The 17,467-nt window shown below is 41.6% G+C and overlaps 1 protein-coding gene across 9 annotated transcripts in view; it reads left to right on the top strand.

Annotated features, from left to right (window-relative positions):
• The window catches only part of gatad2ab (GATA zinc finger domain containing 2Ab), a 137,306-nt gene that overhangs the window by 104,667 nt on the left and 15,172 nt on the right, over nucleotides 1–17,467 (top strand). For 7 of the 9 annotated variants that reach the window (XM_048559794.2, XM_048559798.2, XM_048559795.2 and 4 more), the window contains 2 exons: nucleotides 11,443–11,574; nucleotides 13,550–13,741. In XM_048559794.2, coding sequence (XP_048415751.1) covers nucleotides 11,443–11,574; nucleotides 13,550–13,741 — 324 coding nt within the window. The remainder of the gene's footprint in view (nucleotides 1–11,442; nucleotides 11,575–13,549; nucleotides 13,742–17,467) is intronic. The other 2 variants (XM_048559796.2, XM_048559802.2) reach the window with 1 other exon arrangement.

A 17,467-nucleotide genomic window follows, 5' to 3' on the forward strand; every position in this document is an offset into this window, starting at 1 on the left:
GCATGTAGATGCTCCAGACCACTTTGCCAGGTCCTGTCTGGCTAATTTTCCCCAATTCCATATCTTTATTTCAAGACATCCCTTGCCCTTTACCAAGACTGCCTTAAATCTGAGTTATAGAATTATGATCTCCCTCATTGAGATACTTCCCTATTGAAATTTCAGCTGCTTCTCCAACTTTGTTGTTTAAATTGAGGTCCAGCAGCTGCCCTTGTCTTGTTGGAATGTGTACTGTATTAAAAAGCTGTTGTGGATAGATTTTGAGAATTCTGTTTCCTCTAAGCCTTTCGCACTCAAAGAATACTGGAGAAGTTGAAATCTAGCACTATTTTTAGACTTCTCTGAAATCTGCCCGCATATCTGCCCTTTTGATCAATCCTTGACGGTTTGAGGGTCTATTGTATACTCCAAAACAATATGATTGTCCCTTTTTAAAATTTTTAACTCTATTTTTATGGTCTCAGTTGAGGAATCTAAGCTGTTATTCCTCCTTATTGGAGTGATTCACTCCGTGATCGCTATTGTGATACCACCTCTTTTACAAACCCCTTGCCTGTGTTGCCTAAAGATTCTATACCCTCAATGTTGAGCTGCTAGCCCTGCCCTCCTCAACCGTGTCTCCATGACAACAATGATGACACATCCCTGTGTGTTAATCAACACCCTCAACTCATCTGCCTTACTGACATGACGTCTTGTATTAACACAATTGTTACGCAGGCTTGTTGTACTGCTGTACTGCTTCATTTTATACACAGTCTTTCAGATTAATCTGTTTTTTATTCTACCTTTGACTGTGCACCAGCCCCTGCCCAATCTGTATCCCATCCCCTGCCAACTTAGTTTAAATTCCCACCAACCGCAATATCAAACCTTTTCCGTGCCTCTTCCACAAGGATGTTGGTTTCATTTTGGTTCAAGTGCAACCCGTCAGAATTGCCCAGGTCCCACTTTCCTTGAAACTGATCCAATGATCCAGGAATCTAAAGCCCTCCCTCCTGCACCAACTCTTCGGCCAAGTACTTGTTCTAACCACCTATTACTGTTCTCACTAGTGTGTTGTACAGGCAGATTACAACTTTTGAGGTCTTGCTTTTCAGTCTGTTACTTAGCTTCTTAAATTTATGTTGAAAGACCTCATCCCGCTTTCTGTTTGTCATAAAGGTTGTGGTTCATACCAGAACCAATGTTTGTCCTGTTCCTTCAGAATGTCTTGAAGGTATTTGGTGACATCTTTGACCATGGTTCCAGGGCAACAAAACACCATTCTGAACTCATGCCTGTGGCTGCAAAAAGCAGTATTTGTATCCCTTGTTACTGAGTCTGTTATCACTATAGCCTTTCCATTTTTGTCTCCTGTCCTTATGCAGCTTGCCGGTTCCAACACCACCCTGCCCCCAACCCATCGACGCAAGGAACCACTGCCCTCACTGATTTCCAGCAAAGAAGAACTATTCTTGAATGAGATGTCCACACTGGGATTTTCCTGTCCACCTGCCTACTTCCCTCCTGAGTGGTGGTCACTCATTCCTTCCCTGACTCCACTCCCTCATGCTGCAGGGTGACCAAATCCATGAACCTGCTATCCTTGTGACAGTCACCCTTAAGGATGCACTCCAGTGCCTACATCTGGTGCTCATGCTCCAAAACACAGAGCTGAAACTGGTCAGACCAGTGCTGCGTCCTGCAACAGTGGTCATCCAGACTGCCAGGAATATCTAGGACTTGCAACGTAACCGCAGGCTGTATAACACATGGGGCTGAGTTACCCTGCATTAAATTATTTCTAAACAAAAGCTGAGTAAAAAAATCATTCAAGTTTCTTGTACAGTTAATTCTAAACTGTAGATTATAGGAAGTAAAACTCTTCACTCTTACTTACATCCTCCTCTCTGTGCCTATTAATCTTCATACCCTGTGTTACTTTGGACACAGCTGAGGAAACGTGTTAAATCAACTACATGAAGGTCACTGTGGCATTGTTAAAATTAAGGAGATAGCCAGAAGCTATGTTTGGTGACCAGGGCTCAACTATGAAATTTAGATGACAATGGAAATACATGCAGCTTGCTCAAGTGTTTGCAACCCACTTCGTTAGTACCGTTACACTCATGGAAGCAACCAGAAAGTCCATGGCAAAGAATCCATATTGACTGCACTGAAGACTACACTTTTGAAGGGCACATGATTTTCGTTATGGTTAGCGCACTTACTAAATGGCCTCAAGTTACCAACATGAAGATGACACCATCAGATAAAACCGTTGAAAGATTGTGGGAGATCATTGTGGTTTGGTTATCCAGAACAACTTGTTAGTGATAATGGTCTGCAGTTTATATTGAAAAGAGTTTATTATCTAAAGCAGAACAGAATTCATTTATTAATCATGCCCATATCACCCAGTCACACATGATTTGGTAGAAGGATTTGTTCGGGCAATGAAACATTCCTGAAGTAACTCTCGAGCAAGAATCACTCCCCAAAAGACTGAGACACTTTTTATTAACATACAAGAACACAACCGACTTGACAACTCAAAGTTTTCCAACCATACTCTTTAAAATGTCACTTCTGCAAGGCATTTGATGTTTTGCGCACATCAATGCAAAGGCAAAAATCAGATTTTCCAATAAAATGACAAGGCCAAATGCTGCATTTTCCGCAAAGGTCAAGTAGTGTTGATGAGGAATTATACCACTGGCAAATGGCACAGATGGACTGGTTCTCTGCACCATACAGGTGAGACACAATGTGGTATGGAGAGCACATGCAGATCAACTGTTGGCAAGCAGAACGAATGTGCCAGGGATAACATGGATTGTAGATCCACAAATAACTTGTGCAAAATAGAGACGTGGATATACCTGAAGACTAAATAGTAACTGGAACATCTGAAGGAAACAATAATATAATATTTTGCAAACCTTCAAATATTCAGTTGTTTCAGGAAAACACAGCGAAAGATGATGTCCTTAGAACACCTAAAATGCCAGAGGTTAAAACCAATGAGAAATGTAAACGGACATCGAAAGTGCACTGACAGTCAAACAGGAATCAGTGTCCCTTAGAACCTCTTACCCTTTCTATGTGTGGCCGTGTATATTTTCATTGTAGGAACCTTTGATGTAAAGGGAGAGGGGTGTTGTGTATTTTTGCAAGTATACTGAACTGTCACTTTGACTGTAATCATGTGACAGTGCTTACTGTCTCCAAGACTATGATATCATTGGTCATTTTGGACAAGAAATAACAGTCTAATGTTGCTGTTTGTACAGTAAACATCTTCACTTAAAGCTCTTGTTAAAACTTCGGCCTGTTGGTCCTTAGTAGAACTTACCAGAAACACAGTCCCTGTCAGCAGCTGTTCAACAATTAATCAACTCATGACTTCCCGTGTTGTCAGGACAGGGCTGCCATGCAGCTCAGACTCTCCTTGCCCCCAGAAGATACGTTGGTAAAGGTGGTCCATAGTTTGCCTGTGGGAAAAGTTGGCTTAATCCTTGATAATGATTTGACCAGTGAAATTATCAGTTTCTCCAATAGTTACAAAACTACTCTGAAGTTAATGGGACAAAATAATTGATGGATAAAGTACAAGAAATTTTTCCTTCATGTGCATTGATCCCAGCAATGGCTAAAGAAGTGCCACCATCTGCAATTCCTCTGGAACCACAGATAGATATTTGATTATTTGAAGCTTTCTTTGGAGACTTGGGTAATCCAGAGGAAATGTTCAGTAACTCTTCTCCGATGGAAGTTCAGTAAGCTGATTGAGAGTTAAGTAGCTGAATTAGCTCAAATTAGAGCTCGAGTTGAGTGAGTTACAGAATGTTATAAGTTGATAAGGGATTCTAATACAGAAGTGGAGACTGCCTCACAGACCTGCAGATGAAGAGTGGGTGGTACTACACCAGCCAACAGTGCTGCTCGATATCATTACAGATATTAGGGAAAAAGCATCAAATTCCCATAGCCCGACATGTGGGAATTCCGAAAACCCAGACATGTATAAATCAACATTTTTAATGACCAAGTATATGCTACAAGTTTTGTAAAACATGCTTCAAGTGCCAGATTATGGGAAAACTGTTATCCACAATCAAATTGGCACCTCAAATTCCCATGGACATTTTTGGGGATTTATTTTGTAGGGTATTTGTAAGTGTGCGACCTTTGCCAAAACATAAGCAGGACATTTTTAGCGTCTTTACTATTATGGTTTTGGTACCCTTTTTTCAGAGGCCATTCCCTTAAACAATTTATGACCAAGTAGTGATGGATAATTTGACCCAATTCTTCACTAATTACCAACTGAGGCCCAATTGGATCAATGTTCCAACTTTAGATGTAAAATTTTTTAGATGGTTACAAGCAGTCTGAGAACAACATGATTAAAGTCCCCACAGATATAAGGGGCTTTAGAACATTACCATCCAATCCAAACAACAGTGATTAGAGCTTATTTCATGAATAACCTGATTCTTGGGACACACTGCTAGAGTTCCTCCTTTTCCATGCAGGAATTATCAAATGAATATGCCCATTTTAATTGTTTTAAATTAGTTCTTGGATATGCAATAAGAGGTCCTCTGAAGCTTAATAAAAGAAAAGGTTTTTAAAACAGTGACAAATCTTCCATGTTAGCTCATGTATCTGGGTGCATCTCACAAACTTGCAAATTGGCTCAGGAACACTTTAAAGCTTCACAAAAAACAATGAACAAAAGGGCCAGCAAGCCAAGACCCAACTATTTCAACCAGGGACTGATGTGTTAGCATTACTGCCTTTCTAGTGGAGGATGAATGAGATATTGATGATGCAGCAAAAGGCCAAGACAAATCAAGCCTCCTACTATTTTGTTAACTTAAACTGAATGCTTTTAGACAGCATGTTTACATATTTAGAGCCAGCAGAATGAGGACACCTGATAAGACTCTAATTACCGAGTGGCTGAAAATGATCAATGAATTAGGGTATGAAATGCACTGCCTGGAAGTGTGGTGAAGCTGGCTGAATCAATGTATTCAAGAGGGTATTGGGTGATTATTTGGCCAAAAATAATCTGCAGAGGCAGAGGGGAAAGAAGCAGGAAATTGGTAGTAGGTTATGTTGCTCCTTTTGAAGAGCCAATGTGCATACAATAGGCTGAATAGCCTCTTTCTATATCAACAGTTCTGAGATTCTGGAGAAGGAATGTTTAGGTACAAAAAAGGGTGTACAGCCTATCCCATACCTGATGTGGATGCAGGTGAATCTTTTCCTATAAAATTTGGGTCTGGAGAAACATGCCCAGGCCAAGGCAAAAGTCCAGTGCATGTCAGAATATCACCTAATGGAAGCCAACTAAAACAGCTGGATTTCCACAGTCATTAATGCCTAAACAAAGAACAAAGAAAGTTACAGCACAGGAACAGGCCCTTCGGCCCTCTAAGCCTGCGCCGATCCATATCCTCTATCTAAACCTGTCGCTATTTCCAGCATAACAAGGTGTAGAGTTGGATGAACACAGCAGGCCAAGCAGCAACAGAGGAGCAGGAAAGCTGACATTTCGGGCCTAGATCCACAAAGGGTCTAGACCCAAAACGTCAGCTTTCCTGCTCCTCTGATGCAGCGTGGTCTGTTGTGTTCATCCAGCTCCACACCTTGTTATCTCAGATTCTCCAGCATCTGCAGTTCCTACTATCTCTGAGCCTATTTTCCAAGGGTCTGTATCCCTCTGCTCCCGCCCATTCATGTGTCTGTCTAGATATATCTTAAGTGATGCTATCGTGCCCACCTCTACCACCTCTGCTGGCAATGAGTTCCAAACTACTGCGTAAGGAACTTTCCACTCATATCTCCCTTAAACTTCTCCCCTCTAACCTTGAAGTTGTGACTCCTAGTAATTGAGTCCCCCACTGTGGGGGAGAAAGCTTCTTGCTATCCACCCTGAATATACCCCTCATGATTTTGTCGACCTCAATCAGGTCCCCCTGCAACCTCCATCTTTCTAATGTAAATAATCCTGATCTACTCAACCTCTCTTCATAGCTAGCGCCCTCCATACCAGGCAACATCCTGGTGAACCTCCTCCGCATCCTCTGCAAAGCATCCACACCCTTTTGGTAATGTGGCGACCAGAACTCTACACGGTATTCCAAATGTGATCGAACCAAAGTCCTATACAACTGTAACATGACCTGCCAATTCTTGTACTCAGTACCCCGTCCCAATGAATGAAAACATGCCGTATGCCTTCTTGACCATTCTATCAACCTGCGTTGCCACCTTAAGGGTGCAGTGGACCTGAACACCCAGATCTCACTATGCATCCATTTTCCCCAGGGCTTTTCCATTTACTATATAGTTCGGATTGGATCTTCTAAAATGCATCACCTCGCATTTGCCTGGATTGAACTCCATCTGCCATTTCTGTGCCCAGCTCTCCAATCTGTCTATATTCTGCTGCATTTTCTGACAGTCCTCTTCACTGTCTGTTACTCCACCAATCTTAGTGTCATCTGCAAACTTGCTAATCAGACCTTCTATACCTTCCTCCAGGTCATTTGCGTATATCAGAAATAACAGTGGTCCCTACATGGATCCCTTTGGAACACCACTGATCACAGCTCTCCATTTCGAGAAACACGCTTCCACGATAACTCTGTCTCTTTTTGCCCAACCGGTTCTCTATCCATCTAGCTAGTACATCCTGGACCCCATGCAACTTCACTTTCTCCATCAGCCTACCATGGGGGACCTTATCAAACGCCTTACTGAAGTCCATGTATATGACATCTGCAGCCCTTTCTTCATCTATCAACTTTGTCACTTCCTCAAAGAATTCTATCAAGTTGGTAAGACATGACCTTCCCTGCACAAAACCATGCTGCCTATCACTAATAGGCCCATTTTCTTCCAAATGTAAATAGATCCTATCCCTCAGTATCTTCTCCAGCAGCTTCCCCACCACTGATGTCAGGCTCACCAGTCTATAATTACCTGGATTATCCTTGCTACCCTTCTTAAACAATGGGACAACATTAGCAATTCTCCAGTCCTCCGGGACCTCGCCTGTGCTCAAAGATGCTGCAAAGGTATCTGTTAAGGCCCCAGCTATTTCCCCTCTCACTTCCCTCAGGAACGTGGGACAGCTCCCATCTGGACCTGTGGACTTGTCCACCCCAGTGCCTTTTAGAATATCCAACGTTTCTCCCCTCCTTATGCTAACTTGACCTGGAGTAATCAAACATGTATCCCTAACCTCAACATTCGTCATGTCCTTCTCCTCAGTGAATACTGACGCAATGTACTCATTAAGAATCTCGCCCATTTTCTCTGACTCCTCGCATAATTTCCCTCCTTTGTCCTTGAGTGGGCCAACTCTTTCTCTCGGTATCCTCTTGCTCCTTATGTATGAATAAAAGGCTTTGGGATTTTCCTTAACCCTGCTTGCTAAAGATATTTCATAACCCCTTTTAGTCCTCTTAATTCCTCGTTTCAGATTGGTCCTACTTTCCTGGTATTCTTGCAAAAGCTTCATCTATTTTCATTCGCATAGACCTTTTGTATGCTTTCTTTTTCCTCTGTGTTCATCTCACAATTTCACCTGTCATCCATGGTTTCCTAATCTTGCCCTTTTTAATCCCTCATTTTCACAGGGACATGTCTGTCCTGCACTCTAATCAACCTCTTTAAAAGCCTCCCACATACCAAATGTGGATTTACCCTCAAATAGCTTCTCCCGATCCATATTCCCCCAGCTCGTGCCAAATTTTGCTACAGTTTGCCTTTCTCCAATTTAGCACTGTTCCTTTAGGACCACTCTCATCTTTGTCCATGAGTATTCTAAAACTTACAGAATTGTGATCGCTCTTCCCAAAGTTACCCCCTCCGGAAACTTCAACCACTTGGCCAGGCTCATTCCCCAATGCCAGGTGCAGTATAGCCCCTTCCTGAATTGAACTCTTTATATACTGCTCTAGAAAACCGTCCTGGATGCTGCTTACAAATTCTGCTCCATCTAAACCCGTATTACTAAGTGAATCCCAGTCAATGTTGGGAAAATTAAAATCTCCCGTCACCACCACCCTGTTGCCATTACATCTTTCAAGCCACTCATTTATCCTACCTATTCTTTCATTTCTACTTTGACTAGCACGTAACACTGGTAGGAATCCTGAAATTACTACCTCTGAGGTCCTACTTTTTAACTTGGCTCCTAACTTCCTAAATTCTGCTTGTAGGACCTCATCCTATTTTTACTGATATCATTGGTGCCTACATGCATCACAGTAGCTGGCTGTTCACCCTCCCCCTTCAGAATGTCCTGCCGTCGATATGAGACATTCCTGACCCATGCACCTGGGAGGCAACATACCATTCGGGAGTCTCTCTCTCAACCACAGAGCCGCTTATCTACTCCCCTGATGGTTCAACCAGATTCTACATAGACTATAGAAAGGCCAGTGCAGTAACAAAGGCAGACTTGTACTCAGTCCACATTGGTATTGATAGGCTTGGCTATATTTGATTTCAAACCAAACTAGATTTATTAAAGGGAATCTAGCAGGTTTCTTTTAACACCCTGAGTTATGCAATTATCACCTTTTGGCATGCTAGGTGGTCATTTCCTATGTTGAATGTTGCCATTTTGGGAAAAGGAAATACATCAATTTTCTGCCATTGGAGGGACCGAGTGGTAGATTGTTTCCCTAACTGTGGCTTTTACCTTGATGTAACATTCAGACCACTTGGAGCAGTTGGGACGTCTATTTAGGAAATTAGAGAGCTGATTTTGTAATAAATCTGGCCTTTGGTGAGTTTGCCCAACTGAGGCAGGCGACCTAGGTCATACGGTATGGCCAGGACACATTCTGCCAAGAGATGAGTACAATTTGCCTGTTATTGATGGGTTGTGACATGACCAGACATCCACTCATATCCATTCTGCAGACTGCGTCAAACGTAAATTTGAGATTTGTAGTGCAAACCCACTTTTGGATTATGGTTGCGTGAGAGACCATTATCTGTCACAGTGGACTAGATACCCATCCTTAAAGGTCCATCTCATGAATTTGTGGTGTCTCCTCCAACCAAACTCACAGGAAATTTAAAGCAGAAATGCTGGAAATACTCAGCAGGTCAGTCAGTGCCCTTGCATCAGAGGAATCTTGGAGGAAATGTCTCTTCTGCACAAATTGGCCCTACTTGGCAATTTGCAGATATGTCAGACTGGTCACATGACAAGGGTTTTTTGGGCTGGGGCATCTCTTGGATCAGAGCATAATGCTGACACAAGTTTGCCTATAAGCAACCCTTTAATTTACTGAATTTATTGTTGTCACATGCACCTCGATACAGTGAAAAATTTTGTTTTGCATACAGCAGAGGCAGATCAGAACATACAAAGATTTTGGGAGATTGAACAGAACAAGGAATACAAAGTTGTGGTTGCAAAGAAGATGCACGAAAAGCAAGATCAGCATTAGATTTGAAATTTGAGAGATCTGTTTAGAAGTCTAATAACTCTGGGGAAGAAGCTGTTCTTGAACCTGTCAGTATGTGTGTTTAAGCTTCTGTGTCTTCTGCCTGATGGAAGGGATTGGAAGAAGTTAGAACCGGTGATTGCAAAATCTACCAAACCAAAAGTGAAGTTTTACATATAAAAGAACATTATCATTTCCTAGTGGAGTGACTTAGCACTGAGTCTGTTGCAATTTTTTCTAAAGCTTTTTGATCACTGGAATGCTTCTGTGTAATTGCTTTGTAGATTTTAATGCATCACCTAAAGTTGTATTTGGAGCGAATGCTTTGAAATTTAGTGTAGTCCTGATCATAAATCCGCTGGTGGTGACAATTTAAGCTGTCTGAGATAATTAACTAACAGCCCCACAAACCAGTTTGTGGTAGATCGATGCAGAATGCTACTCTTGATTATTAGCCTTCCTGATTATCTGAGGCACCTGTACAGTCAGTGGCACTGCTGGTGCCCTCCGCAGTGAAATAGCCTTTTGCTTCACTTTTCTAGGATCAGCTATGGTCCAGGAGCCGTTGGAGAATTATCAGGAATATCAGCACCTTCACAAAAGGAGGTGAGAAAGCTGAAAACTAAATACAGTCATAATTTTACATACAAAACTTTGCGTGTGTACAGTCACAAAGCTGTCTTTCGTTTTAGTGCAGTTGGTAACACTTACCCATTTGTGTAACACTGTAATTTGGACACCAGTTTCTTGATCTTGATAATCATAGCTGAAGGGTAGGATGTGGATATTGACAAACTGCCCATCTCTATTTACCTTGAGAATGTAATCAAATAGATTTCCTTATTCACAGTTTTTCTTTAAGACAACTAAGTGGTTTGCCAGACCACTTCATAGCGTATTAGGAGTGAATATCACGATTTAGATCAAAGTCACAAAGTGCAGAAATCCAAGTCCACCAGTCCTTCCCTGAAGAATATCAGTGAGCAAGCTGGGCTTTTCAGACAATCTGAAGTTTTCATGGCCGTTTTTTTTCTTTGTTTGCTGATTCATAAATTCCTAGATTGACTTAATTCAGTTTCATAACTTGCATTGGTGCTGCCCTGTGGGCTTAGATCATTCTATGGTAGCTGCACTTGTGTGGAGGTAGGGTTGTTCAAGGTTTTGCAGTGAATTTTGAATAAGAATGGTGATCATAAATGTTTTTAATGGAGGGTTTGTGGAAATCACAAGGGTGATGGCAAGTGTGGCTTAGGGTGGGCAGGATGTGGGTTGTTGAAGTTTTAGTTCATATAGTATCTTGTAAGAAGTGAAAAAAGTTGACTGAAGGGCATTGAAGATGTCATTTAAAAGTAGCTATGGCAGATAATGAGTTGACAGATCAGCAGTTATCCTATTCGTCTCCCTCCCTCGTTCAGCAGTAGAACCGTTTGTAGTGTTTCTATCCAAAAAAACAATTCTTGTATCTAGAGGGCTTTGAACAATTTTGACTTAAAGCATCTATAGTCTCCTCGCTTATTTCTTTTATTGGCTTATAATGGAAGGCATTGGTCCTGGAGGTATCTATGAAGTCATATTATTTTTTTCATTGTGCTTTGGAAATATGTTCTTTTCCTCATCATTGAAACTGAGTACTGAGTATTAATTTAACAAGACGAAAAATCATTGGTTTGAAACATTAATTCTGTTTTTCTCTCAGCAGATGCTGCTGAGTTATTCCAGCTTTTGTTTGTTCTCTATAATAGTGATATCAAAATTATACCTGATGTTAGGGCATGATTGGATCTGGAATGGCTGCCAAATCTGATACCTGAATAAGGGCCTCTTGGCAGGCTACAGAGATTTGAATTGTGCCCATTAGAGTTAAATCCAACCAGGTTTGACAGTAGGAAAGAGAAAAATTCGATGCGAGGGAGAGATGTCATTTGTTTCTTGTATTAAAAATATTTCTAAACACGCACACATCCCTGTCTTTCAGGTAACCACTGCCCGCACAATGGGTACAGTAATTCCACCACCATTGATTCGTGGTGGTCAACAGGGAACCTCAAAACCTGGATCCCAGCAGAACTCTCAAATGGCAATGCCACCGTTAGTAAGAGGAGCACAGGTAAGCAACTGGCTGCAAGAATCACTGAGTATTTCTCAAGTTACTGAACGCAGGAATAGCCACAAAAATGTACAGCTTTGTTTTATTTTGCTTGGGCTTCAGTACAAAAATGAATCTTACATCTGATTTAGGGTGGGTGACATTGGCAATTGTGATAATTCATCTCCTTTTGTGCAATTTGATCCACCAACAACTAGGATATGGGCCAAACACAGGCAAGCGGGATGAGTTTAGTTTGGGAAGTCTGGTTCAGCGTGGACGAGTTGGACCAAAGGGTCTGTTTCCTTGCTGTATTACTCTGAATCTGTGGTCCCAATGAAATTATGAAAAGAACATGAAGCAGAGCCAGTGTGAATTTTCACAGCAGTTTGTAACAACCCTTGGAATATTTTCTGGTGCTTCAACCAATTAGTACTGTACTTTGGGGAATTAGTCCTATGTAGTTTGCATACAGTGAGTTGATGAAGGTCAAAACGAACTCTGTGAAGCTTTTTAAAATGATTGCTATGCCTCTGCCTCATTTGAGGCCAAGTTTGATTGGTCCTTTGGTTTGGGTAGTTTACACAAATGGCCAGATTGTGACAGTGATAATGGGAACTGCAGATGCTGGAGATTCTAAGATAACAAAGTGTGGAGCTGGATGAACACAGCAGGCCAAGCAGCATCTCAGGAGCACAAAAGCTGACGTCTCGGGCCTAGGCCCTTCATCAGAGACCCTCTCTGATGAAGGGTCTAGGCCCGAGACGTCAGCTTTTGTGCTCCTGAGATGCTGCTTGGCCTGCTGTGTTCATCCAGCTCCACACTTTGTTATCTTAAATTGTGACAGTAGTCCCCTGTGTCACTCAGAATGTATGGAATTGTCTCTGTGCCCTTTGGCAACATTGGACAAGTGTTAAACACAGCTTTGTTTGCGTTGTTCATTCTTGAGAAGGATATCTCTAAAATAAAATGTTAATTTCAGTTTCAAGGGACACCATGCAGCAATCAAACTTGTGTTAGTGTTTCCTCAGTGGAAGTATCATTTCCCCCTCAAAAGCATAAATTGCTGGAAAATTGTTTTCAGTTTTATTTCTGACGCAGCCTCTGCAGTTGTTTTGTGTTGTTATCATTTTGTCTCCCTAAATGCAATTTAATCTTAATGTCTGTGGTGCTTAGGCTTCATTTATTATAGAATAGTACTTCAAAGTGACTATTTTGGATTACCGCAATCATGCCTTTGGCGTGACTGAGTGTTAGCACTACAGAGACATCGAATGGCAAAAATTTCTCCCTAGATACCCTGACTTATGAAACATAGTTGAGTCAGTTTAGTGACTTTGTATTTGTGTAGTGTTCAGGCAGAAAATCTTACTGCAATACAAAAGTGTAAATTTCTTTTGAATAATCTTACACATGGGGTGTGATGGAGTTGATCTCTTACGTCATGTGCTCGTGAATCGTGAGTTGATTTTGTACACCCTGAGCAGAGCTGCGTTTTTGTCCTGTGATACTGTTTTCGCTGCACAGTTACTTGTGACAGGTGATGCCTTTTGTGGTTCTTTAATCTGTAGTTGTGGAATTAATAAAATGTTAATAAAAGTACATTAAGATTTTAAATTTTTTTTAATATCTTGTGTGGAAATGGGGAAGCATGTGCTGCAAAAACATTGTGCCCCCTTCTCTTTGTCTTATCGCCCATAGATTTACATTGCTTTGCTCCTGACCCTCAAGTTTTTATTTTGTTTTTGCAAGATTTGCTTATATTCTGTCTTTGAAATCTGCTTCATACAGTGAAAATTGTACAATATTGGAGATTTCCTTTGATGCAAATTGCTGCTCCAGCTGTGAGCAGATTACCTTTATCTGTACAACTGCATTGTAGTGTGATGTAACAATTAGGAATCCTGAATAACAGTCTTCCTTTTCTTGTTTGCTTTGCTTTCATTTCCCCATCCTGATCACATCATTTCATCCATTGCTGTTCCCATTCTGTTAGCCAATGTCTGTTTCTCCCCAGCAAATCCACGCCATCAGGCCACATGCCAGCACCGCTCCACCACCCCTGCTCCTGGCCCCACGGGCTTCGGTGCCCAGCTCAGTGCAGATGCAGGGCCAGAGGATTCTTCAGCAGGGACTGATCCGTGTGGCCAATGTCCCCAACACCAGCCTGCTTGTCAACATTCCACAGGTAAGCTGCCGACAGTGGCTGCATCTCGACCTCGTAGATTTCGGGTTGGGCCCAGTGTCAAGCAGAGTGAAGCACTTTGGGTGATGAGCATCTGGATTTTGAAACTCAGATTTTGAAGGAAGGGAAGGAGGACTGAGAGAATTGAAGGGTTCCATGGCTATTGATATCCAGGGACAAAATGAATTAAGTTGGAGATGGGTAGACCTTTTGATTGGAACGTCCTGAGCAATCAGACTTGGGAATGATTATTCAACCTGATGTAGGAATGTTGTACTCAACAGCTTTACTGTTGAAATGGAGCAATAATATTTTGTTTCACCCAGTCTTAGCAGAACCCTGACCAGGCTAGGTACATCCAAAGAGCATTGCCGAGTAAAACTCTTTCCCGCAAGAATGTTAGTTCCTATTTGGACCCTTGAATTTGCTCAATATTTCTTCCAGATAATTGGTTATTGTTTGGTTGAAGGCTCCTTTGTATCCGTGTTAATCACACAACCTTCCCATGTAAATTATGGTGCTGTATCACACTCATGTGAAAGTGTTGCATGTAAAAGAGTGTTTTAATAATGCCTTTAAGAAAACAGGTATTTTCTTACAGATATCGGTGAGATGAAGGTGATTATTTCTCACTGCAGAGTCTGTCTATCTTTGGCAGGACCCTGGAGGAAGCGCTAGAAGCAGGTTAGCAGAGTTGGTGGGGAGCAAAAGCACAGGAGGATTTTTTTTTATTCGTTTAGAAATGTGGACATTGCTGGCTGAGCCAGCATTTATTACCCATCTCTAATTATCCATGAGCAGGTGGTGGCAAACTGCCTTGAAACACTGCAGTCCATTTGGTCTAGGTACACCCACATGCCATTAGAGAGATTGATTTCCAGGACCCAGTGACACTGAAGGAACAACAATATGTTTCCAAGTCAGGATGGTGTGTGGCTTGGCGAAGAGCTTGCACGTCGTGGTTCCCATGTATCTGCTGCCCTTGTTCTTCCTGATAGTAGTGGTTGTGGGTTTAGAAGGTGTCTATGGAACCTTGACAAATTTCCAAAGAGTGTCTTATCTTAGAGTGTACCTCAGAGTGTAATGGATGCCACGGCAATAAGTGAACCTTTTGAGATAAATTTTGAATCGCCATGGAGAGTGTATAGGAAAGTGGAGTTAAGGCCAAGGTGAGATCAGTCATGATTGTAACAAATGGTAGGGCAGTCTCGAGCAGCTGAATTGCCTACTGTTCCTAGTTCTCAAATGCTTGTTGAAGATCAGAGATTGCCGATCCTTTTATTAGTGACACCATTTCTGATTAATGGTAAATATCACAAGCTACTAAAGCACATTTGGGAAATGAATTGATAAGATTACATTGTAATTATTGCAATTGAATTGCAAAATATATATTTAAACAAAGGAAAGTTGATCTTTATTTCAATGTAAAACTTGACACTGCAGGCTGCCCACCGGTGCATTCTGAGAGGGCAACTGATGGAGTCATTCAGATGCTCATTGGGCAAGTTCTAAATTTAGATTAGATGAAGTTCATGTGGGAAACGGGAGACTCTCAAAAATGGGTAGGATCAAATCTACTTTGTGGATGTTACTGTGCTTTGCAGTTTCTACTCGACTGCAGAAATTTATGGCAGGTTCATTTGAAATCAAAGCAAAGCAATGTTATTTTTGAAAGCTAACAATCTCCATTTCCAAAGTGATACATTCAAGGTTAAATAGCACACTGATTTGTTCAGAAGTGTCGCCGACATCCACTTCCACAAAGAGTTTTGAAGTAAACACCAGGCAGGGCTCCTTTTGTTCATCATCATTAAATCTGTTGCTGAACTCTTGACCAATGTACTTGTCAATGTCCATGATCCTAACAGCAGCTTTGTTTTCTGTCAGTATTTGGAGCACAGAAGGGAAACTTTGCATTTTCCTTTTCTTGACTGGCTGTGCCAGACGTTTCGATTTGACATGAAAGCTTTCACTGCAGTAACTGTGTCAGCAATCGTCTTCTGATTCCCGTGTAATTCACAGTTCAAAGAGTTCAATTTTTCGGTCATTTCTGTTAAAAACATCAAATCAAGCAGCCATGCAATGTTTGGTAATTGAGTGGTATCTTTGTTCTTTGACTCCATGAAAGGCTTTGATTTTTGATAAAAGTGAAATAAATCAGCACAATATTTTTCTTGTGCTAAGCCGGTGGCTTTCAGTGTGCAAAAAAAGACCGCCATAACGTGGCAGTTCGTCAGATAATGTCTTGAACCTTAGGTGGTGTTTGACCTTTGCAAGAATCGAATAATAACATAATCACACCCTATTATCTAGCACAAACTACCTGTTGAATAATACAGTAGGTGTTGTACAACAGGAAAGGAAGGAAATAATATATTTTACTCATTGCATTGAAGCTGAAATGACACCTGGTCATTGCAGATGTGCAGTCATTTGTCTTTGCCTTCTCCAATGGCTCATGTTTTGTCTTGCATAACAATTACTGACTTCAGTGTACATATAAATTCTCTGGTTGTGGATTTTGGAGGCAACAATGTTGAGAATTCCTCTTTAATGGTCAAGCCTTCGAATACGATTCAACCACGGTCAGTTAGGCAGTGTCACTTGTGTCTGCTGATTTATCATGTGGATAGAAGAGCACTCAGGTCATCCTAACCTCCTTATTGTTGTAGAGTTCCCTGTCTGTCTGGTGACTTAATTTTTCAGGCTTCCAGGACACAGCTTCCTTCATACTCTGTTTCACTTTGTGACTTCCTTTGGCCGCTGTTGTCAGCCCTGCTTGTGGCATCAAATGAATCACTTACCTTGAATCCACTTTGCAAGTGGCAGGCAGTTCAATTGGCAGATGATGATCTACCTGTCACAAGCAATCAAAATGTTGGCATCTTCTGTCGCAGTTGGTACACGCTGCAGCTAGTGATCATTAGCGATGGTGGGAATGAATGTCTATGGGTGTGGTTAAAGCCAGCTGAGTTGCTTTCTTTTGGATGGTGTCAAGCCTCTGGAGTGTCGCTGGAGCTGCAGTCATCCTGGCATGTGAGGAATATTCTGGCACATTCCTGATTTGTTCATTGAACATGATGGACAGACCTTGGGGGTGGGATGTGGTGGTGGTGGTGAGTAGATCAGTTGCTCATCGTAGGATTCCTAGCTGCTTACCTGCTTTTATAGCCACAGTCTTTATGTGACTAGCAAATTTTATTTCATGTCAGTTATAAGTTCCCCCCAGCCACCCCTGCAACCCCCAAAAAGGATGTTGATAGTGGGAGATTCAGTGAATATCAAAAAGGATGTTGATAGTGGGGAGATTCAGTGAATATCAAAAAGGATGTTGATAGTGGGGGATTCAGTGAATATCAAAAAGGATGTTGATAGTGGGGAGATTCAGTGAATATCAAAAAGGATGTTGATAGTGGGGGATTCAGTGAATATCAAAAAGGATGTTGATAGTGGGGGATTCAGTGAATATCAAAAAGGATGTTGATAGTGGGGGATTCAGTGAATATCAAAAAGGATGTTGATAGTGGGGGATTCAGTGAATATCAAAAAGGATGTTGATAGTGGGGGATTCAGTGAATATCAAAGGATGTTGATAGTGGGGGATTCAGTGAATATCAAAGGATAATGATTAGATTCACTCTTACTGGAGATGGTTATTGCCTGACACTTGTTTTGCACAAATGTTACTTGCCTCTTGTTAGCCCAAGTGTGAATGTTATCCAGGTC

Source organism: Stegostoma tigrinum, chromosome 30 (genome assembly GCF_030684315.1).
Source record: "Stegostoma tigrinum isolate sSteTig4 chromosome 30, sSteTig4.hap1, whole genome shotgun sequence".
Taxonomy (NCBI): Eukaryota; Metazoa; Chordata; class Chondrichthyes; order Orectolobiformes; family Stegostomatidae; genus Stegostoma; species Stegostoma tigrinum.